At 48.0% G+C, this 22,880-nt stretch overlaps 2 protein-coding genes across 3 annotated transcripts; both read left to right on the top strand.

Annotated features, from left to right (window-relative positions):
• Nucleotides 1-132: 132 nt before the first annotated feature.
• Nucleotides 133-19,365, top strand: arfgap3 (ADP-ribosylation factor GTPase activating protein 3). 2 transcript variants are annotated; one of them, XM_084447551.1, is made up of 16 exons: nucleotides 133-276; nucleotides 1,060-1,178; nucleotides 2,639-2,711; nucleotides 4,142-4,273; nucleotides 4,833-4,913; nucleotides 7,218-7,311; nucleotides 7,512-7,571; nucleotides 7,670-7,716; nucleotides 8,086-8,237; nucleotides 12,551-12,682; nucleotides 13,158-13,286; nucleotides 14,835-14,981; nucleotides 15,292-15,415; nucleotides 15,793-15,880; nucleotides 16,074-16,198; nucleotides 16,668-19,365. In XM_084447551.1, the coding sequence occupies exons 1-16, from the start codon at nucleotides 208-210 to the stop codon at nucleotides 16,683-16,685; spliced, it is 1,590 nt and encodes a 529-aa protein (XP_084303677.1). In that variant the 5' UTR covers nucleotides 133-207; the 3' UTR covers nucleotides 16,686-19,365. The 2 variants fall into 2 exon arrangements, with proteins under 2 accessions (XP_084303677.1, XP_084303678.1); XM_084447552.1 differs by lacking the exon at nucleotides 7,512-7,571.
• A 1,646-nt stretch (nucleotides 19,366-21,011) lies between these two features.
• LOC311316741 (inhibitor of nuclear factor kappa-B kinase-interacting protein-like) lies at nucleotides 21,012-22,864 on the top strand (the record flags this gene model as incomplete). The annotated part of the gene is made up of 3 exons (XM_084447671.1): nucleotides 21,012-21,223; nucleotides 21,315-21,432; nucleotides 22,022-22,864. 3 exons carry the CDS (start codon nucleotides 21,012-21,014, stop codon nucleotides 22,862-22,864), a joined length of 1,173 nt encoding a protein of 390 aa, XP_084303797.1.
• Between the last annotated feature and the right edge of the window lie 16 nt (nucleotides 22,865-22,880).

Below are 22,880 nucleotides of genomic sequence, written 5' to 3'. Positions count from 1 at the left end.
GAATTAAGAGGTCAATCTCAATTTGACTTCCTTACCCAGAAGTCCATGACACACGAGGTGTGCTGACCAATCAGAGCTCGTCCAAATGTGTAAGCCTGTGACGTGTCGCATTGCCTGATGGGAAGAGCTTGTGTAGCACTAGCTGCCTCCTGACACACAGACGTCGAGGCTCTTCGTCTTTACCTGCTGAAGTCAACAGGTACAACGATGAGTGACCCTAGCAAGCAAGACATTTCCACCATCTTCAAGCGGCTGCGCTCCATCCCTACGAACAAGGTGAGATCTGGATGTGAGGCCATGGTTCTGGGTCGAAACAAGGAAGTGGCCAGCTAGCGAGACTCAGGAGGAAAAATTTGACACGTCGCATGTTTTGCTGAACAGGGAGAGATCCAGATAACACGGCTCATCCGGTCACCCAAGGGCTTTAATATTAATAGTATCTGAACACATTCGCTTTGACTTCAAACACACTGGGCTGGCGGAACTGTGCTCCCAAGAGCCTACGCAGTTAGTTTGAAGCTGTGATAGCCTAAAGACAAAGAAAGAGTGGCCGACAATGAGAAAGTTTGTCGGTCAACAAGTCTAACGTTAGGCCACTAACAGACACGGGGTCGTCAATAAGGATCTTTAAATATTAGTATCCGCCACTGACGGTCTTATCTACTGTAGCTGCACAGCTGTCAAACACACACATCAGGAGCAATAGGCTGTAACCCCCCAACAGCTGTTGTATTTTTCAACTGAACTGTTGTTTGCAACATAATCACAGTGGAAACTGCTCTCTCGATGCAATAGAAAGTCAACTTATCGAAAGAAACATCGTTCCTGGTTTATTATGTTGATCTCATTCTATTGCACTTCAGACTGCCACGCTTGGTTGCATCATATGGGTAATCTGTCTGGCAAGTACAGCTGCTTATCTCTTTGCCATGTGAATTATATTTAGACAACACACTCAAGACCGTCAAACGTGTTGCAGGCAGCCTGCTTGCAAAGACAAATAAATACGTGTGTGTATCCATTAGTTCTCTAAAGCTGTCTTTTCTCCTTGCTTTCCAGGCGTGTTTTGACTGCTCAGCTAAGAACCCGAGCTGGGCCAGCATCACCTATGGCGTATTCCTGTGTATCGACTGTTCTGGGACACACAGGTCCCTGGGAGTGCACCTGTCTTTCATCAGGTAAGGATCAAATGCATTTTGTATGCAGGCTAGTTTTACTCCTGTTAATTTTCATATTTAGACACGCCGTCTAGTGCAGTGCCCGTTCAAAAGAACTTCACATTAACCCGCCGACAACATTTGAGCTGAACAGAAGGCAGCAGTTATCTTCATAGCTAGCTAGTTGTCTGGATGTCAGATAAGTGGACTTGGCTGGCCAAACGTTAGCTAGCCAGCTAGATAGCTAATGTTGTGCCCCTTCCTCCACCACCAACACAGCAGCAGGAAATCAGGAAAGACATGGTAGCTACACGGCCTCATCGCATAGATATGTATGACAGAGCATCTGGAACTCAGGAGCAGTATATGATGAGATATGACGACCTTATGTTAAAATTAGCCGGGGTCCGTGGTGGTGTAGTGGTCTATGCATCGTTTTTCGGTGCAGCTGCCCACCGGGGACCGGGATTCGAACCCTGGTCACGCCAGATCCAAGTATGGGTATGGCCGCATCCCGGAGGGAGGGGCATATTGGGCCGCTGCTCCCTGAGGGTGATTAGTTTAATCTCGAGGGTTCAAAGCTCCACAGTGACCCCATCTGGTGAGGGAGTCACGGACGCGGGCTTGAGAGAGCAGCTAGCTGGCGCTCTCTTCCGGATCACTGACCGCAGGGTTGTGTGATGAATCCTTCACTCTAACAAGGGACAGCTGCTCAATAGGTCAGGTGTGATTGGTTTCCAAATTGGGTCAAAAGAAATAGCCAAACTGTAAATTCTCTCAGCTTCACAGTCGACACGCACGTCCATGGGTCCTGAGCAATTACACCTGCCGCATCAATCAATATTCAATATTCGTCCAGTGCCAGGCTCTGGAGATCATTGGGATCTAGACAGCAGACGGGCACGATTCCTGCATTTATAGTGAAATCTTTTTTTTTTCCGGAAATTGAGCTACATGACAAGGACAAAACGATGGAAACTCAGCAGTGTCATTCTGCGTTTTAGTCAACTTTTTTACTCTACGTCTTCAAGCACTAGATTGTTATTTTTAGCCTTTGGTCTGGACAAAAACTTCAGGTCCAGTTCTTGTGTTGTAGATCCACTAACTTCAGGTCCAGTTCTTGTGCTGTAGGTCCACTAACTTCAGGTCCAGTTCTTGTGTTGTAGATCCACTAACTTCAGGTCCAGTTCTTGTGTTGTAGATCCACTAACTTCAGGTCCAGTTCTTGTGTTGTAGGTCCACTAACTTCAGGTCCAGTTCTTGTGTTGTAGATCCACTAACTCCAGGTCCAGTTCTTGTGTTGTAGTTCCACTAACTTCAGGTCCAGTTCTTGTGTTGTAGATCCACTAACTTCAGGTCCAGTTCTTGTGTTGTAGATCCACTAACTTCAGGTCCAGTTCTTGTGTTGTAGATCCACTAACTTCAGGTCCAGTTCTTGTGTTGTAGTTCCACTAACTTCAGGTCCAGTTCTTGTGTTGTAGGTCCACTGAGCTGGACTTCAACTGGTCCTGGTACCAGCTGCGGAGCATGCAGGTGGGCGGGAATGCCAGTGCGGTGAGTACCACTTCCTATCCAATCAGACTTGGAGAGAAAAGGGGGGGGTGTACATAGTGATCCTGTCCCTAATTTTCCAGGGGGAAGCAAAAAAACAGTTCACCTATTTGGGGCAATATAGGAGAACTGGAAAGATGCTTCCCTGCCCTCTCTCAACGAGACGGTCAAGCTCCTGGAAAATGTTTAAATGAACACTAAGCATGGAATAAATACTTTATTATAAGAAACAGGGCTATCGGTAAATAGTTACAGAGATGTTATTGTTACTACAGTATGTTACTATTTTCCTATAAAATATTGAGTGAACTATGTATAGCAGCTAAACAGAAGTGAGAAACAAAATGCAATAATGCTATAATAGACAGGTGTGAACCATTTCTATAATAGACAGGGCAGAACCATTTCTATAATAGACAGCACAGACATGTAACCCAGACGTGGTGCATAGTAGAGATGTAACAGTGTGAACATTTCTGCACGTCTTCGTCTGGGAGCCTGTGGCTCATGCTGGACAGTATTTACCACAAGTTTTTCAAAGTGTGTAATCAAACTGTGTTAAATAGTAATAATAATGTTAATAAGATTTTAAAAGGTAATACTAACCGTCAAACCGTTTCATTGCTAGTGCATAAAACAGTTGTCATTTAAATGTATCTAACTTGTATGTAACTTGTCGTAGAAAATCACCACACTGTGGGATTCGTGTTGCAAGTTTGTTAGTTCTCATAAAGTGAAGTTTTCATCACTGGTAACTGTGGATTTTGGGATGGTGCTGTTCCTCAGTGGGGCAGGAATGTCAGCCAGTCAGTAAGGGGGGGGGGGTAGGGTTAGCGTTAGACACCTGGGGCACTACCTTTAAACATCTCTGCCATTTTGTCCCGACCCTCGTCCAGACGCAGGCCTGACCACCTCACATGAGTTTTGGCTCTGGGTTTCCACGTCTAGTTATGGACAGACCCATACTTTAAAAAGTGTGATTTTGTCACAGTGGTATGTTGTCACAGTGGAATGTGAGGTATCAGCTTTCAGGCGCCCTAGGTTTGTCACTAGTTATTTTTGCAATGCAGGGATTCCTGTGAAACCAATGAATTACCAGGATTTGAGCACCAGATTTTTGCATGAAGTGTCCCAGACCCATAGAGAGATCTGCAGCGTTCAGTAACGTAGTTAGCGTAGCTTACGTAGTGTATCAGTAACGTAGTTAGCGTAGCTTACGTAGCGTATCAGTAACGTAGTTAGCGTAGCTTACGTAGCGTATCAGTAACGTAGTTAATGTAGCTTACGTAGCCTATCAGTAACTAAGTTAGCGTAGCTTACGTAGCGGATCAGTGAAAGAACTCTCATAGCTCTGGCGTTGAGAACACCCTAACCCCACAGGACAGCTCCCTCTGGGCCTGTTTTGTGACCCGACTGGTTTTTGCTGCTCTCAGGTGGCGTTCTTCGCTCAGCAGGGCTGCACGTCAAACGCCGCCAACACCAAGTACAACAGCCGAGCAGCCCAGCTGTACCGTGAGAAGGTCAAGACCTTGGCCACGCAAGCTACCAGACGCTGTGGCACTGAGGTACCACACACCATCCACACTCGGGGGGGGGGGGGGGGGGGGGGGCCTGCTCAGTTGGCAGTGCAGGTAGAGTAGGTCTTAGAGTTCTATGTTGGAGCCTCAGATCGGACGCAGCGAACAGGGTACCTGTATCATGGTACATACTGTATAACATGCAGGATTTGTATTTATTTATTCGGAGCGTACATCTCTGTAGTCTAAATTGGCTCCCTTTCCTCTGTGTGTACTGATATTACAAGGAAGCCTTAGTAGCACCACTGTATGTTTATGGAATGTGTTATACTGTATGTGTGTGTGTGTCTTAGCTGGGCTCTAGGAAGTTCTAAGGTGGTCTATGGGGGCTCATAAGGTGAGCAGTAAGAGGTGTGTGTGTGTGTGTGTGTGTGTGTGTGTGTGTGTGTGTGTGTGTGTGTGTGTGTGTGTGTGTGTGTGTGTGTGTGTGTGTGTGTGTGTGTGTGTGTGTGTGTGTGTGTGTGTGTGTGTGTGTGTGTGTGTGTGTGTGTGTGTGTGTGCGCGCGCGCACGCTAGCTCAGCTATAACACCATCTGTTTCTCTACAGTTGTGGCTGGACTCTCAGGCCCCTCTCTCTCCAACACCACCTGTCAACAAGCAGGAGGATTTCTTCAGCCTACTAACAGAGGTCTGTGTGTGTGTGTGTGTGTGAGAGAGTGCACCTACGTTCTTATTGCCTGTGTCTAGTTCAATGTTTGTCCACTTTTTAATGCATTTTCTGTACATTGTGTTTATTTATTTCAATAGCAAACAGCCTAGAGCATTAGTGAGGGCGTATCAAGGCACTGTGACTATAATGTAGGTTGTCAGGCCAAACATGTACTGTAGGCTACACAGTAGACCTGGGGTTTCATGTCAATGGATGGAGAAGAGGCTCCACACTCCCATAGAGAAAGCATTGTCTGTTCTATAACCAGAGCTTGAGAACTTGAGCTCAAGGTTGTTGAGCTCAAGGGTGCTACGGTAGATGCATTCGTGAAGTCGAGAGCTTTGTCCCAGTCTAAATCTTGTGTTTCTGCGACCTTCCTAAGTCAAGATATGGCTGTTTAGTCGTTTAAGTCATGGGAGGAAAACTTTGGTTTTCACCGCTCCCACGAACGACACCGCATGAGTGTGTAACTAGCGAATCGTCTGAATGGAAAAAAGGTCACACCAGAACAATGATGCGCTCCCAATTATATTTCAAGACCGCACAGTTTACATGTTTACAACAACAAAACAATGAGTACCTACTACGCAAAATGTGTGCAGGTTGGCACATCTAGTGTTTTTTAGTGTTAGTGTTTTTTTTTTATCGAGAGTTGGAGGCGGCACGAAATTTGACGGAGGCAGCCGCGATGTAATTCTCTATGCAGGAAAAACCCTGGCTTTTTATCCAAAGTGCTTTACAATGAAGGCCTCTCATTCACCCATTCACACACAGATATGCACACCAATGGCGGCAGCTGCCATGCAAGGCGCTAGCCTGCTCATTGGGAGCGCTTTGGGGTTCAGTGTCTTACCCAAGTACACTTCGACATGTCGTCGGGAGGAGCCGGGATTCGAACCGCTGACCCTATGATCACTGGACAACCAGACGACCTCCTGAGCTACAGCCGTCCATCTTCCTGACTGAGCTCTCTGTGTTACATACTCTGACTGAGCTCTCTGTGTTACATACTCTGACTGAGCTCTCTGTGTTACATACTCTGACTGAACTCTCTGTGTTACATACTCTGAATGAGCTCTCTGTGTTACATACTCTGACTGAACTCTCTGTTACATACTCTGACTGAGCTCTCTGTGTTACATACTCTGACTGAGCTCTCTGTGTTACATACTCTGACTGAACTCTCTGTGTTAAATACTCTGACTGAGCTCTCTGTGTTACATACTCTGACTGAGCTCTCTGTGTTACATACTCTGACTGAACTCTCTGTGTTACATACTCTGACTGAACTCTCTGTGTTACATACTCTGACTGAACTCTCTGTGTTACATACTCTGACTGAGCTCTCTGTGTTACATACTCTGACTGAGCTCTCTGTGTTACATACTCTGACTGAGCTCTCTGTGTTACATACTCTGACTGAGCTCTCTGTTTTACATACTCTGACTGAGCTCTCTGTGGTACATACTCTGACTGAACTCTCTGTGTTACATACTCTGACTGAGCTCTCTGTTACATACTCTGACTGAGCTCTCTGTGTTACATACTCTGACTGAGCTCTCTGTGTTACATACTCTGACTGAGCTCTCTGTTACATACTCTGACTGAGCTCTCTGTGTTACATACTCTGACTGAGCTCTCTATTTTACATACTCTGACTGAGCTCTCTATGTTACATACTCTGACTGAGCTCTCTGTGTTACATACTCTGACTGAGCTCTCTGTGTTACATACTCTGACTGAGCTCTCTGTGTTACATACTCTGACTGAACTCTCTGTGTTACATACTCTGACTGAGCTCTCTGTTACATACTCTGACTGAGCTCTCTGTGTTACATACTCTGACTGAGCTCTCTGTGTTACATACTCTGACTGAGCTCTCTGTGTTACATACTCTGACTGAGCTCTCTGTGTTACATACTCTGACTGAGCTCTCTGTGTTACATACTCTGACTGAGCTCTCTGTGTTACATACTCTGACTGAACTCTCTGTGTTACATACTCTGACTGAGCTCTCTGTGTTACATACTCTGACTGAGCTCTCTGTGTTACATACTCTGACTGAGCTCTCTGTGTTACATACTCTGACTGAACTCTCTGTGTTACATACTCTGACTGAGCTCTCTGTGTTACATACTCTGACTGAGCTCTCTCTGTTACATACTCTGACTGAGCTCTCTGTGTTACATACTCTGACTGAGCTCTCTGTGGTACATACTCTGACTGAACTCTCTTTGGTACATACTCTGACTGAGCTCTCTGTGTTACATACTCTGTTTACAGGCTGATCCTGGGCCAGTGAACACTGCTGAGATGAACCTCTGCTCCACCCTGGTGGAGGAAACCCCAGCACAGGAGATGGACAAGGATAAGAATGGTACATTGGCAATCTGCTGTCAACACTTGACGAATGAAGGTTGAGATATGCTGGCCATACAGGGACGAACGCACACACACACACACACACACACACACACACACACACACACACACACACACAGACAGACACCATATTCACTTCTGCAAACACACACACACACACACCTGATTTTGGATGGGCTTCCCTGTGTTTCCTAGGTAATTCAGAGGAGGGTCCTAGTGTAGAGGGGCTAAGTGTCTCTCCCAAAGCCGTGGGCGGTAAGTGTGCTGGCTTTTTAGAGCCTTTGCCCTCAAGGTAAAGATCTTGATTTTGTAACCTTGGTACTAATGAAGCCTCTGTTCTCTCTCCTTCCCAGAACCCTCCTCTATGTTCAAGAAGAAGCCAGGAGCAGCAAAGAAAACAGTATGTACTGTACTGAGTAATATGTAACAGCACTGCATGTGTATGAATCATTTACCATGTAAATAATCCTATTTATCATGTGCGCTATTTAAACACTTGTTGGATTTGTGGATTACTTGAAGGTTGAATGTCAAGGTTTTGTACCCCAGAAAGGGCTGTTGTGTTGGGGTTAGGGGCAGGGTTTTGCATTTTGGACTGGTTTAGTTTATTTGAATTTGTATGGAGTGTTGTCACATTCTCGTGTGTGTGCACGTGTGCATGCAGACATGGTTTTAGGCTATGTTCATGGAGGATGTTGTGTGTGTGTGTCTCCTCTCTCTCTCCATCTCCCTCCCTCTCTCTCTCTCTCTCTCTCTCTCTCTCTCTCAGCTGGGCTCCAAGAAGGGTGGTCTGGGTGCTCAGAAGATGAGCAGTACGAGCTTCTCTGAGCAGGAGAAGAGGGCGCAGGCTGTGGACAGGCTCAGAGACAAGGAGGACGGTCCTAGCACTGCTTCCAAGAAGAGCCAGCCTGATCAGCCCATGTGAGTCTCTCTCCTTAACCCTAACATCTCCTCTCTAACCAACCCTCACCCTAACATCTCCTCTCTAACCAACCCTCACCCTAACATCTCCTCTCTAACCAACCCTAACATCTCCTCTCTAACAAACCCTAACATCTCCTCTCTAACCAACCCTCACCCTAACATCTCCTCTCTAACCAACCCTAACCCTAACCCTCTCCTCTCTAACCAACCCTAACATCTCCTCTCTAACCAACCCTCACCCTCTCCTCTCTAACCAACCCTCACCCTCTCCTCTCTAACCAACCCTAACATCTCCTCTCTAACCAACCCTCACCCTAACATCTCTTCTCTAACCAACCCTAACATCTCCTCTCTAACCAACCCTAACATCTCCTCTCTAACCAACCCTAACATCTCCTCTCTAACCAACCCTCACCCTAACATCTCCTCTCTAACCAACCCTCACCCTAACATCTCCTCTCTAACCAACCCTAACATCTCCTCTCTAACCAACCCTAACATCTCCTCTCTAACCAACCCTAACATCTCCTCTCTAACCAACCCTAACCCTCTCCTCTCTAACCAACCCTCACCCTCTCCTCTCTAACCAACCCTAACCCTCTCCTCTCTAACCAACCCTCACCCTCTCCTCTCTAACCAACCCTAACCCTCTCCTCTCTAACCAACCCTCACCCTCTCCTCTCTAACCAACCCTAACATCTCCTCTCTAACCAACCCTAACCCTAACATCTCCTCTCTAACCAACCCTCACCCTAACATCTCCTCTCTAACCAACCCTAACATCTCCTCTCTAACCAACCCTAACATCTCCTCTCTAACCAACCCTAACATCTCCTCTCTAACCAACCCTAACCCTCTCCTCTCTAACCAACCCTCACCCTCTCCTCTCTAACCAACCCTAACCCTCTCCTCTCTAACCAACCCTAACCCTCTCCTCTCTAACCAACCCTCACCCTCTCCTCTCTAACCAACCCTAACATCTCCTCTCTAACCAACCCTAACATCTCCTCTCTAACCAACCCTAACATCTCCTCTCTAACCAACCCTAACATCTCCTCTCTAACCAACCCTAACATCTCCTCTCTAACCAACCCTCACCCTCTCCTCTCTAACCAACCCTAACCCTCTCCTCTCTAACCAACCCTCACCCTCTCCTCTCTAACCAACCCTCACCCTCTCCTCTCTAACCAACCCTAACATTTCCTCTCTAACCAACCCTCACCCTCTCCTCTCTAACCAACCCTCACCCTCTCCTCTCTAACCAACCCTCACATCTCCTCTCTAACCAACCCTCACCCTCTCCTCTCTAACCAACCCTCACCCTCTCCTCTCTAACCAACCCTAACCCTCTCCTCTCTAACCAACCCTCACCCTCTCCTCTCTAACCAACCCTAACCCTCTCCTCTCTAACCAACCCTCACCCTCTCCTCTCTAACCAACCCTCACCCTAACATCTCCTCTCTAACCAACCCTAACCCTCTCCTCTCTAACCAACCCTCACCCTCTCCTCTCTAACCAACCCTAACCCTCTCCTCTCTAACCAACCCTCACCCTCTCCTCTCTAACCAACCCTAACCCTCTCCTCTCTAACCAACCCTCACCCTCTCCTCTCTAACCAACCCTAACCCTCTCCTCTCTAACCAACCCTCACCCTCTCCTCTCTAACCAACCCTCACCCTAACATCTCCTCTCTAACCAACCCTAACCCTCTCCTCTCTAACCAACCCTAACATCTCCTCTCTAACCAACCCTCACCCTCTCCTCTCTAACCAACCCTCACCCTCTCCTCTCTAACCAACCCTCACCCTCTCCTCTCTAACCAACCCTAACATCTCCTCTCTAACCAACCCTAACCCTCTCCTCTCTAACCAACCCTCACCCTCTCCTCTCTAACCAACCCTAACATCTCCTCTCTAACCAACCCTCTCCTCTCCTCTCTAACCAACCCTCACCCTCTCCTCTCTAACCAACCCTAACCCTCTCCTCTCCTCTCTAACCAACCCTCACATCTCCTCTCTAACCAACCCTCACCCTCTCCTCTCTAACCAACCCTCACCCTCTCCTCTCTAACCAACCCTCTCCTCTCCTCTCTAACCAACCCTCACCCTCTCCTCTCCTCTCTAACCAACCCTCACCCTCTCCTCTCTAACCAACCCTCTCCTCTCCTCTCTAACCAACCCTCACCCTCTCCTCTCCTCTCTAACCAACCCTAACATTTCCTCTCTAACCAACCCTCACCCTCTCCTCTCTAACCAACCCTAACCCTCTCCTCTCTAACCAACCCTAACATTTCCTCTCTAACCAACCCTCACCCTCTCCTCTCTAACCAACCCTCACCCTCTCCTCTCTAACCAACCCTCACCCTCTCCTCTCTAACCAACCCTCACCCTCTCCTCTCCTCTCTAACCAACCCTCACCCTCTCCTCTCTAACCAACCCTAACATCTCCTCTCTAACCAACCCTCACCCTCTCCTCTCCTCTCTAACCAACCCTCACCCTCTCCTCTCTAACCAACCCTAACATCTCCTCTCTAACCAACCCTCACCCTAACATCTCCTCTCTAACCAACCCTCACATCTCCTCTCTAACCAACCCTCACCCTCTCCTCTCTAACCAACCCTAACCCTAACATCTCCTCTCTAACCAACCCTAACCCTAACCCTCTCCTCTCTAACCAACCCTCACCCTCTCCTCTCTAACCAACCCTCACCCTCTCCTCTCTAACCAACCCTCACCCTCTCCTCTCTAACCAACCCTAACCCTAACCCTCTCCTCTCTAACCAACCCTCACCCTCTCCTCTCTAACCAACCCTCACCCTCTCCTCTCTAACCAACCCTAACATCTCCTCTCTAACCAACCCTAACATTTCCTCTCTAACCAACCCTCACCCTCTCCTCTCTAACCAACCCTCACCCTCTCCTCTCTAACCAACCCTAACATTTCCTCTCTAACCAACCCTCACCCTCTCCTCTCTAACCAACCCTCACCCTCTCCTCTCTAACCAACCCTAACCCTCTCCTCTCCTCTCTAACCAACCCTAACATCTCCTCTCTAACCAACCCTAACCCTAACATCTCCTCTCTAACCAACCCTCACCCTAACATCTCCTCTCTAACCAACCCTAACCCTCTCCTCTCTAACCAACCCTCTCCTCTCTAACCAACCCTCACCCTAACATCTCCTCTCTAACCAACCCTAACATCTCCTCTCTAACCAACCCTAACATCTCCTCTCTAACCAACCCTAACATTTCCTCTAACCAACCCTCACCCTCTCCTCTCTAACCAACCCTCACCCTCTCCTCTCTAACCAACCCTCTCCTCTCCTCTCTAACCAACCCTCACCCTAACATCTCCTCTCTAACCAACCCTAACCCTCTCCTCTCTAACCAACCCTAACATCTCCTCTCTAACCAACCCTAACATTTCCTCTCTAACCAACCCTCACCCTCTCCTCTCTAACCAACCCTCACCCTCTCCTCTCTAACCAACCCTCACCCTCTCCTCTCTAACCAACCCTCACCCTAACATCTCCTCTCTAACCAACCCTAATATCTCCTCTAACCAACCCTCACCCTCTCCTCTCTAACCAACCCTCACCCTAACATCTCCTCTCTAACCAACCCTAACATCTCCTCTCTAACCAACCCACACCCTCTCCTCTCTAACCAACCCTAACCCTCTCCTCTCTAACCAACCCTCACATCTCCTCTCTAACCAACCCTCACCCTCTCCTCTCTAACCAACCCACACCCTCTCCTCTCTAACCAACCCTAACCCTCTCCTCTCTAACCAACCCTCACCCTCTCCTCTCTAACCAACCCTCACCCTCTCGTCTCTAACCAACTCTAACATCTCCTCTCTAACCAACCCTAACCCTCTCCTCTCTAACCAACCCTCACCCTCTCCTCTCTAACCAACCCTAACCCTCTCCTCTCCTCTCTAACCAACCCTAACCCTCTCCTCTCCTCTCTAACCAACCCTAACCCTCTCCTCTCCTCTCTAACCAACCCTAACCCTCACCCTCTCCTCTCTAACCAACCCTCACCCTAACATCTCCTCTCTAACCAACCCTAACCCTCTCCTCTCTAACCAACCATCGCTGCTCTTCCACCTGCTCCATCCATACCTCTCTTTCTTTTATATTCCACTACGTTTTAACTGTCTTTATAACATGTACCTCATCTATCCACTCATCTCTACCCCCTGTGAGTTCCTCTGGACCGCTTTCAAATCAGGGGGAAAATCAAATGTACTGAACACTTCCTGTCTGAGCTCTTGTTCAGCGCTGCCTGTCCCCCCCCCTCCAGTGCCACCTCGCTGCGTCTGGCCTACCAAGACCTGGAGGACCAGAGGAAGAGAGGAGAGGAGAGGATGAAGGGCTTCCAGGGGAACAAGAAGGAGCAGGCTGAAAGACTGGGTATGGGACTGGGCAGCAAGAGGTGAGGAGGAGGAGGAGGTGAAGGAGAGGGGGAGGAGGAGGTGGAGGAGGAGGAGGTGGAGGAAGAGAGGAGGAGGAGGAGGTGGAGAGGTAGAGGAGGAGAGGGGGAGGAGGAGGAGAGGGGGGGGAGGAGGAGGAGGGGATGAGGAGAGGTGGAGGAGGAGGGGGGGTGATTATGTTGGTTGTGGTAGTGATGGAGTGGATGATGATGTCGGTGGTGATGACAGTGATGCTGATGACGGTGATCATGATGAGAATAGCCTTATAGATAGATGGATAACTTTATTCATCCTTGAAGGGAAATTAATTGTTATCTGATCTCTATCTGTATAAGCACAGTTCTTCGCCCTTGTCACAATCATTTTGTTTGTTGTTGTTGACCATTAGATGATTCTGATTACAAGCTTCATCTCCATTCCTCCCATCCTCCCTTCTTTCTTTCTCTCTCTCTCTCTCTCTTCTCTACCTCTCTCTAGCGGTGTGTCTCACTCAGTGCTTTCAGACATGCACATGATTCAGCAGGAGAGCCCAGTGGGGGCCAAGACCACCAAAGCAAAGAAGTACACAGACGAGGAGGAGACTGACGAAGGCTCCTTCACCTCTAGGTATCACGGCCCCGTTCCAACGCCGCCATACACCGGCCCCGTTCCAACACCGCCATCCACCGGCCCCGTTCCAACACCGCCATACACCGGCCCCGTTCCAACACCGCCATGCACCGGCCCCGTTCCAACACCGCCATGCACCGGCCCCGTTCCAACACCGCCATACACCGGCCCCGTTCCAACACCGCCATACACCGGCCCCGTTCCAACGCCGCCATACACCGGCCCCGTTCCAACGCCGCCATACACCGGCCCCGTTCCAACACCGCCATACACCGGCCCCGTTCCAACACCGCCATACACCGGCCCCGTTCCAACACCGCCATACACCGGCCCCGTTCCAACACCGCCATACACCGGCCCCGTTCCAACACCGCCATACACCGGCCCCGTTCCAACACCGCCATACACCGGCCCCGTTGCAACACCGCCATACACCGGCCCCGTTGCAACACCGCCATACACCGGCCCCGTTGCAACACCGCCATACACCGGCCCCGTTGCAACACCGCCATACACCGGCCCCGTTGCAACACCGCCATACACCGGCCCCGTTGCAACACCGCCATACACCGGCCCCGTTGCAACACCGCCATACACCGGCCCCGTTGCAACACCGCCATACACCGGCCCCGTTGCAACACCGCCATACACCGGCCCCGTTGCAACACCGCCATACACCGGCCCCGTTGCAACACCGCCATACACCGGCCCCGTTCCAACACCGCCATACACCGGCCCCGTTCCAACACCGGCCCCGTTCCAACACCGCCATACACCGGCCCCGTTCCAACACCGGCCCCGTTCCAACACCGCCATACACCGGCCCCGTTCCAACACCGGCCCCGTTCCAACACCGCCATACACCGGCCCCGTTCCAACACCGCCATACACCGGCCCCGTTCCAACACCGCCATACACCGGCCCCATCCCAATACCAGAACACTGCACCCTTAATTCCACCCCTTAGCACAGGGGTGTCAAACTCAAATACACAGTGGGCCAAAATTTTTAACTTGAACAAAGTCACGGGCCAACATTGAACAAATGAAAATTTTATTATGGACCCAAACAAGTTTTTCTTTAACATTGAATATGGAACAAGCAACGCTTATTACCATACAATATATAACTTAATAGTGCAGACATGCAAAATCGAATACTGGCGGGCCAGCTCTAGTAGTCATTTGGTATTGCCTTTTGACACCCCTGCCTTAGCATGATTATACCTTTTATACGTTTTTGCATTCACCAAAGGAATGGTGTGATTTTCTTATGGGAGGATTATTTGACTAGAAGCCTGTGTTAGCTAGAACCCTGTAGAACCCTGTAGAACCCTGTGTTACTGAGTGAGAGTGGGACCATCTTTGTCTGATGTTCCTGGGATGTGGACCACATCACACCACAACTGGAATAAGACTAAACCCAAGTCAGGCGGGTTAGGGTTAGGCTTTAAGGCAGTTTATATTTTTACCCCATGTAATCTAAGCCAGCCAGACACACACACACACACACACACACACTGAGCTCAATGTCATGTGGCTTCAGGATGTCGTCCAGGTTTGATGACCAGACCGAGTCTTCTGACAAGTTCTTCTCCCAGTGGAGCGACACAGCGGAGGGAGGCTGGAGGAAAGAGAGCAAGAAGCCAGAACCTGACTTCTACCTGAGTGCCATCACCTCACTGGAGGACAGGTAGGGTCACCGCCAGCCAGCCATGTCCTCTAGCTGGTGCTCTGGACTCCGTACAATAGAGGTTCAGGAAGTGAATTTCCTCTTCATTTACTCCATGGATGTTTCAGAAAATCCTTCTATAAAGAGTTTAAGGGCGACTGCAGAGTTCTCATGTTTCTTAACTTTGACTACTGCTTTGAAAAAAGCCTTCTCTTCTTCTTTTTTTTAAGTCCAATTGTTCAATTACACACCCTTACCCCTCTTACCCCCCAAAAAAACAACAACAACACACATTTCCTCAAGCACACTCATACTGTAAACGTTCACACAGAACCATGGCCCGGCGGAAACCAGACCCCTCCCCCGTCACGGACTCTGGCGAAGCCCGGAAAAAGTTTGGGGACGTGAAGGCGATCTCCTCCGACATGTACTTCGGCAAGCAGGATGACTCAGAGGTATGTCTGCACCCCAGGCCATCCTGCCGTACTACCAGTTCTGAGCCGGTAGTTAGACAGTAGTTAGCCGGTAGTTAGCCGGTAGTGAGCCGGTAGTGAGCCGGTAGTGAGCCGGTAGTGAGCCGGTAGTGAGCCGGTAGTGAGCCGGTAGTGAGCCGGTAGTTAGCCGGTAGTTAGCCTCTTTGCTCTCCTCAGAAGATCCTAGAGAACCTGGTTTCTTCAGAAACGTTCCCCAAATCAGAACTCTGCTTCACGTAATCAGGACACGTAATCAGCAACCTGACAGTATTTACCACGTCTGATGGGTAATAATATGAACCTCTCTGACACACAACACTGGTCCCTGAATGTAAAGTGTGTGTTTCCTCTCTGTCCAGTACGAGGCCAAGACGCGTCTGGAGAGATTCTCTGGCAGCTCGTCCATCAGCTCGGCAGAACTGTTCGATGAGCAGAAGAAACAGCCAGGTAACGACTCGACACGTGTGTAGGGTTAGGCTTTACGGATAGGGGTAGGGTTAGCACTAGGGTTAGGCTTAGCACCAGAGTTAGGGTTAGCACCAGGGTTAGGGGCAGATTTAAGTCCAGAAAGTCATGTATTAAGAGAGCAAGCAGCCTCGTAGCCGACCCTCGTCGATGACTTCTTCTGTGGTGTCCACAGCGAGCTCGTACCGCCTGAGCAACGTGCTGCCCAACGCCCCGGACATGTCCCAGCTGAGGCTGGGGGTGCGCTCGGTGGCGGGGAGGCTCTCTGTCATGGCCAGCGGGGTCGTGACCTCCATCCAGGTGGGTCAGAACACAACTAACCACAACCACAGTCGCCTACTGGGTTTTCTAGGGTGTAACACTGATTTCATAGTTATCACCAAAATCGCACGCTGTCATCGTCAATATAGGACTGTTAAAAAAAAAAAAAAGAAAGGGTATATCTGTGAATCATTCAATTCAAACAACTTTATTAGTCCCACTAGGGGCAATTGATTTAGAGCAGCTTGTTGCACAGAAAACATAAAACATCACACAGTACACAATCAACAACAAGTAGCCTACTGTACATCAGGAGCTCGGAAGATCATTAATCATATTGATCGTTAAAAATAAATAAATAAATAATAATACAACAATTCATCCATCGATGGCACCTACGGAGAGTTTAACAGTCTGATTGCATCATGGATTGTACTTCCAGTGTAATTGCCGTGATGAGCAGGGGGGGTTTCTGTCCCGTCTGACGGCCTGGGGTCTTCTGTTTCAGGACCACTACAACACATGAGACCAGTGGGCTGGGAGCAGTCCTGTGTAACATCCAGACGGACGAGGGACGCAGCGCAGGCTCCCGTACCCCCGGGGAGGAGGAGGGCGCTGGGGCAACGTTAGAAAGACTGGGTGGAGTTCGCCTCATATGTAAATAAATGTAAAAGCACCTCATCTGAATGAATGAGGAATGATGTATCTCTGCGGGGCCGCGCGCCCACGCTGTCCTCCATGACACCTGAAGGAAGGCTTTCTGTATAACTCATTCAGTTCTGTGAAATAATTATATCTGCAGCATATTATTTCATCTGTTCGTAGGCCAGGGGTTATGGGGCATTTATAGTCAAAGCTTTTGATGTGGTTCTAATCGAGGGCGGGTTTTTCTTTGTTTCCTTTTACTGTTGATTGAGGAGGTTGAACTGTGTCAGCCATCTTGTTTTTCTGTAGTGTGACATCACAGAACAGGCCCTGAGTTTGGATTTGTATTGGCCAGTTGGGTTAGGGTTAAAGTTAACTCTAGCTATAGAGATGTGCTGCAGCCTCACACCCAGGAGACATTGACTAGCACGCTTTCCATGCTCGTGTGTGTGTGTGTGTGTGTGTGTGTGTGTGTGTGTGTGTGTGTGTGTGTGTGTGTGTGTGTGTGCGCGCGCGCGCGTGTGTCAACGTGAGCCCATCTGCCAAGTGTGTTTGGGGTGGAGAGTGAAGGGATGTGAGTTGGCAAAGATTACATTCATTCTTAATCAATTGTTTGACTTGCGTTTGCAACAACACGGCACCAGAAGGTTCATCAGCCAGTGGAATATCAGTTTAGAGCAGTTGCCCTTGGTTTCATTGTTTGGAAAGTGCCCTTACAGTCCTTGAAGTGCCCTTACGATCACACATACACAGGACCAAGACACCAAAATGTCACAACGAGGCCTTTCTTTATTTAGTTTGAAAGTTGAATCCTCAAGATGACCAAGGTTGACTTTTCCCTGTTTGTATTATTCTCGTTACATGGCACTATATATTTCATATTATCATAAAAAATATATAATAAAAAAATATCATTTTTTTTTTCTCAAATGGAGGACACAATCTACATTTTACTTGTCAAAAATCAGCCTAGATTTCAAACTGGTGGGATTGTCTAAAGCAAGGCTGGCATCGGGCTCCTGAATATTAATCATATTCATAATCATAAGAAAGGAGACAAGGAAAAGAAAAAAACTTTAACATTATGTATTGACACTCACCCAAAGATTTTTGTGCAATATCAAAACGTGTGCATTACCTTTTGAAATGACTGTATTGATCAAATGACCAAGGTTCAGTCATATTGAACATTTAGAGTCTGTGGACAGTTCAGTCAGATGATAGATCCTCTCCAGGAGGTGTTTTCGTCTACCTTGCTCTAGACCCGTAGGGATGCATGATGTCCCTGTTCTGTTAGTACCCTAACCCTAGAATAACCTTGACTGAGTCAAAACTGTTGCACTATGCATTGCTGTAAATGGAATAAACCTGTTTTTTGACAGCCTCATCCGTGGGCACTATGATATGCTGTTGAAGAAAGGTGTCTTTACATTGTGGAGTGTTTTAGGTGTGTTGCTGTGGATTTGAGTGTACTTGTGGGGCAGTTTTGGTTCATGAGGACAGATGGTTGAATTGTGTTACTGCCTGTTGCTGGAGAGGGTATGTTGGTGTCTCAACACAAAATCAGACCTCCTCCTACAGATCTACATATAGAGATATATTGAAACGGGATAAACCCATTGAGATGGATTATCTAGATTTCAAGGGGGTTCCAAAATATACTATTGAAGATGTGATGAGCGTTTGCTAGTGAGACATGGATGTGGTGGCACTACCACCTTGCCTCTGGACGTTCAGATGGTGTAGCTTTCGAAGCAGTTCTGTCAGCTGTGCAGTGTGTTCAGATCTCAAATGCAGAGGGCTTGGGTATAGGGGCTGGTTTAGGATTGGCTTGAAAAACATGACAACAGATGAGAGAACACACCAGTGCTGTTTTTTGTTATTTTTTTTGTTGTTTTTTTTTAAATCTGGATTTTGAGCATCATTTCATAATCAAATGTACAAAAAATAAATAATTTCTGATTTTCCCCCTTTCTACTGTATGCCTTAATCCAAAGAATTGAGATGTACAAACCTTCCCTAGAAGTATCTTTATGGAGTGATCTAGTTTACGTTTGTTACAACCTGCAATGGGCATCTTTTTTGTTTGAATGTCAATGTACTGCGGCTGCAGCTTAACATTTGAATTAGTTTACCATGATGGACATGAATGAGATCCAGTCAATTCATCTCTCTGTGACAATGGTTTGTAGATAATGTGTAATGTCATGGTATGTAGGCTAATGTAATGATATGTAGGTTAATGTCATGATATGCTTCATGCTGATTTTTGAGTTCTTAAACATTTATTTAAATTGGCTGCGCATCCAGACTGAACATATAGTTAGAATTATTTCAATATTAAAAGTAGCCTAGCTTAGAGTGAGTGCTCACCTATAGTACATCCATTGGTTTCTCTTTAGTTGCAACGATTTTAAGTGTTTATAAGAAAAAAATGTATAAAAGCAATTGATTATCCAGTCTTTATAGATTGTTGGGCAATTTACTGCTGAAATTAGGGGAATTGTAATTTGTTTAAATGCCAAATAAACTGCTCCTTCTCTTCTCCATGTGGGTGGGTTATCTTACATGTGTGTGAATAAATATTCAGTTATTTGTGCGAATATGTACTGCACTGCATTGCATTCCTTCAGTAGGCTATAGCTACAACAATAAAACTAGAAAGCGACATTCGGAGAGCCCAAACCTCCTCCCATGATGCATTTCACACAGCTCAAACCAGGTTTTCATTGATAAGCAGGTGGTTCTTGGACATTCCTGTGGGAATTATTGGAGTACGCCTGCAGGACCAGTGCCTCTGCAGGGAAAGCCCAGAGTATGTCTGCATTCCCCGTCACATACTTCTACATTTTACTAACAGTAGACTACGTACTACAGCTGCCCCTAGGAAGTATATATTTTGCACACAGTACGAATCAAATTGGGACATACTACTACGTTGTCATAACATTGCGCCTTGAAATTGAAATTTGACCACATCCGACCCAGTACATAAAGTGACATTTGTCCACAGCTGTCGTGACCATGGATGGAGCTTTAAAAAACAAACAAACTTGCATGTGTGACATAATTTCCATTGCGCAGAGTCAGAATAGCCAGAAAAGTGTGCTAGTGTGTAGCTTGCACACTGCAAAAAACGACCGGATGTAGTAGGACATCCTGGTATTTTTGCCTTACTGCATATGGCCCACTATTGGGACATAACTACATGTATGTGGGTAATATCGCCTACACCAAGGCCATATGTACATTAATACTCGTCAGTTGTTGAATGGCAGTAGGCTTTATAGTTTTCGACTGCTCTGAAACTAGGCTAGTCTACTCTGCAGAAAACGCAAGAACTAGATACAGCCACTGCTATTCCAACACACTATACTCCATACACCATTACTAAATGCATGACAAATATTGTTTCCTATCAAATAAATTAATATAATGTTCATATATTAAAAATCCACCTGACTTGTTGGAACCTGTTGCCCTGCTCCTGAGACAAAGTGCAAAAAATGTATGGCGGTGAATGCGGCCATGTGTGACTTTGACTCTGGCCCAGGGTCACACCCAGGAGATTGCTCAAAGTTAGTTTTAATTTGTGGATCCGCCGTGATTCGGATTCTCTACAAATTTTAATGGGTTCTTGGCCCATGCTACCCTCCACCATTTTCATGAGTTTCATGAAAATTGGTCTGGTAGTTTTTGCGTTATTCTGCTACAAACAAACAAACAAACAAACAAAAAGAAGCAGCCCTGGGCGGAGGTAATAATGAATATTGTTTAAATTGCTGCGGACTTGATACGTCACCGTTACCTAAATTACGCATGGATTAAATTTCTATTGCTATTGTAATTTTTCTTTTACAGTCTCCTCCTTTATGAGGCACGTCGCCGGTCAGAGAGCGAGTGAACGAGTGAACGGGTCCCGGGCATCGCTTACGTGGCTGACGCACTCGCTCATACCCAAACTCCAAGGAGAAGTGAGTTCGCAGGGGGATGTAGTGCACTCTTAGCCCTATGTACCAAAGAATGTAGGAGTTTTTCATACTTTATTCATACTTTATTATGGTCGGCGTTTGAATGGAGTGTCTTGCGTTAAACTGCTTTACAATTTGTATAGCCGAGGGCAATTTTGCAACTCTCCACCGCAACTTTTCGTTATTCCTTGGCCAGGAAGCTTTCTGAAACAGTGTCCCATTGTAGGCTTACCAAAATGCCTGCTAGTGAAGTAAAGCAAAGAAAGAAGACACAGAAACCAAACGAGGAGTCCGAAACGTCGAATAACAAATGTGAAGATGAAACTAAAAAAGTGAAAGCTGCGGAAGAGGTGTGTTTAGATCCAAGAAAAACGTCCTTGCCGTCTTCTCTGGATCTGAGAACGCTAACGTGTCTTCTGTCCCTGGCAGTTTGCTTAGTGTTAACCTGGTAAGTCCGCATTTTTTTCATTGTAAAGTCAAAATGTATTTGTAGCCACTTACATTTTTCGGAGTAATTGTTTTGATTGTGTTGATTACAGGGTAGTGTTGCAGCAAAATGACAAGTATACCGAAGTGGAGGAGAAATATAAACTTCTGTATGGGAAGACGGCAAGTCTCCTAGAAATGGAGGATGAAGTGGTCAAGATGTCCAAGAAGGTGGGTTTCATTTATATTGAGACTTATTCCGTCACCCTTGAATGGAGGAGGATAGGCTCTGTGCACCAGCTCCACCATAGACATTATAAAGATATTATATTGATATTTTTATGAAGATAAAGATATTTATAATGTCTATGAGCTCACACCCAGCGCACACCTGATAAATCACTTAATCCAATAGTATAGGACAGGAAATAAAGATGCCCACTTCCTTTCAGGAAGTAGTGGAGCTGGTGCACAGAGCCTATAGCTGCCCAGTTTGTGTGCTTTGCATTTCTGAATAGGCCGATGCTGTATGTGTTTTTGTGTGTAGCCAAAAAATGAGTAGCCTTTAGTAACGAATGGCCTACAATTTCTTCACTCATTGTCGTGCATGGCATTTTCTATTCGACACTTTCCAATCTCCTGTATGTACAGCTCCCAACCCACTGTCTCTTCAATCCACTCATCTGTGCACTATTCATGTGCATGCCCATGTTTTTCTGTGTATTCGGGTTAGGGTTAGTTTTTTTTCCCGTGTATTCGTATGAAAACGCCCCCTGAGCCACCACAGAAACAGCCTCCCTGTTTTATGTTGCGGGTGCAGCTTGCCACCTCTGAAGATGACCTCCAGGGGGCGCTCTCGGCTGTGTCACTCGCCACGCGACTCCAGCAGGACATCGCCTCCCTCCACTCCGCCATCGCCGCCATAGAGGCCGACGAAAACTCCGCCTCCCGCCACCTCCAGGCGGTCAGCGGCCGCTTCCAGAACGTGACGGAAATGTGGCGGACGCGCCTGGACGCCGTGATCTCCGACCTCGCCCGGCTGAAGGCGGAGACGCGGGAGGCGCACACCGACGCCACCGGCCGGGTGAACGAGGCTGAGCGGAGGGCGCGGTCGCTGGCGGAGAGGCTGGAGGAGCTGGAGACCAGCACCAGGAGGAACGCCCGCGCCCTGGAGCGCACCGAGGACGACGACACCAAGCGCGCCGGGGACCAGCTGGACTGGAACACCGGGCAGATCCACAAGATGGAGGAGCGGGTCCGGGCGCTGCACCGGGCCGACGAGGAGATGGCCGCCCAGCTCCGAGAGCACATCCCCAGGGCTCAGCAGTGCGAGGCTCACCTCCCGGCCGTGGAGGACGCGGTCCGATCCATTCTGAGGCTGGGGGGGGACCTCGGCACGGCCGAGGGGAGGCTGGAGGAGCTGACCCTCCAGGTGTTCGGGACGGAGGACAGCATGCTGAAAGCCCTGACGGAGATCCTGGACATCAGGCAGAACCTGGACGCCCTCCAGGCGCACGGCAGCATCCTGGAGATGAAGAGCGAGCTGGGACTGGTGACGGAGGCGGTGCGCGAGCTGCGTACGGTGGTGATGAGCGTGGGCTCGGACAGGGCAGAGGATTCTGGGAGTGAGAGGGAGGAGGAGGAGGAGGAGGAGGATCTGTAGAAGTAGAAGGACCCGA

Source organism: Borostomias antarcticus, assembly GCF_949987555.1.
Source record: "Borostomias antarcticus genome assembly, chromosome: 13".
Taxonomy (NCBI): Eukaryota; Metazoa; Chordata; class Actinopteri; order Stomiiformes; family Stomiidae; genus Borostomias; species Borostomias antarcticus.
Note: the sequence above shows the minus strand (reverse complement) of the source record. Positions and strands in the feature narration are given on the sequence as shown.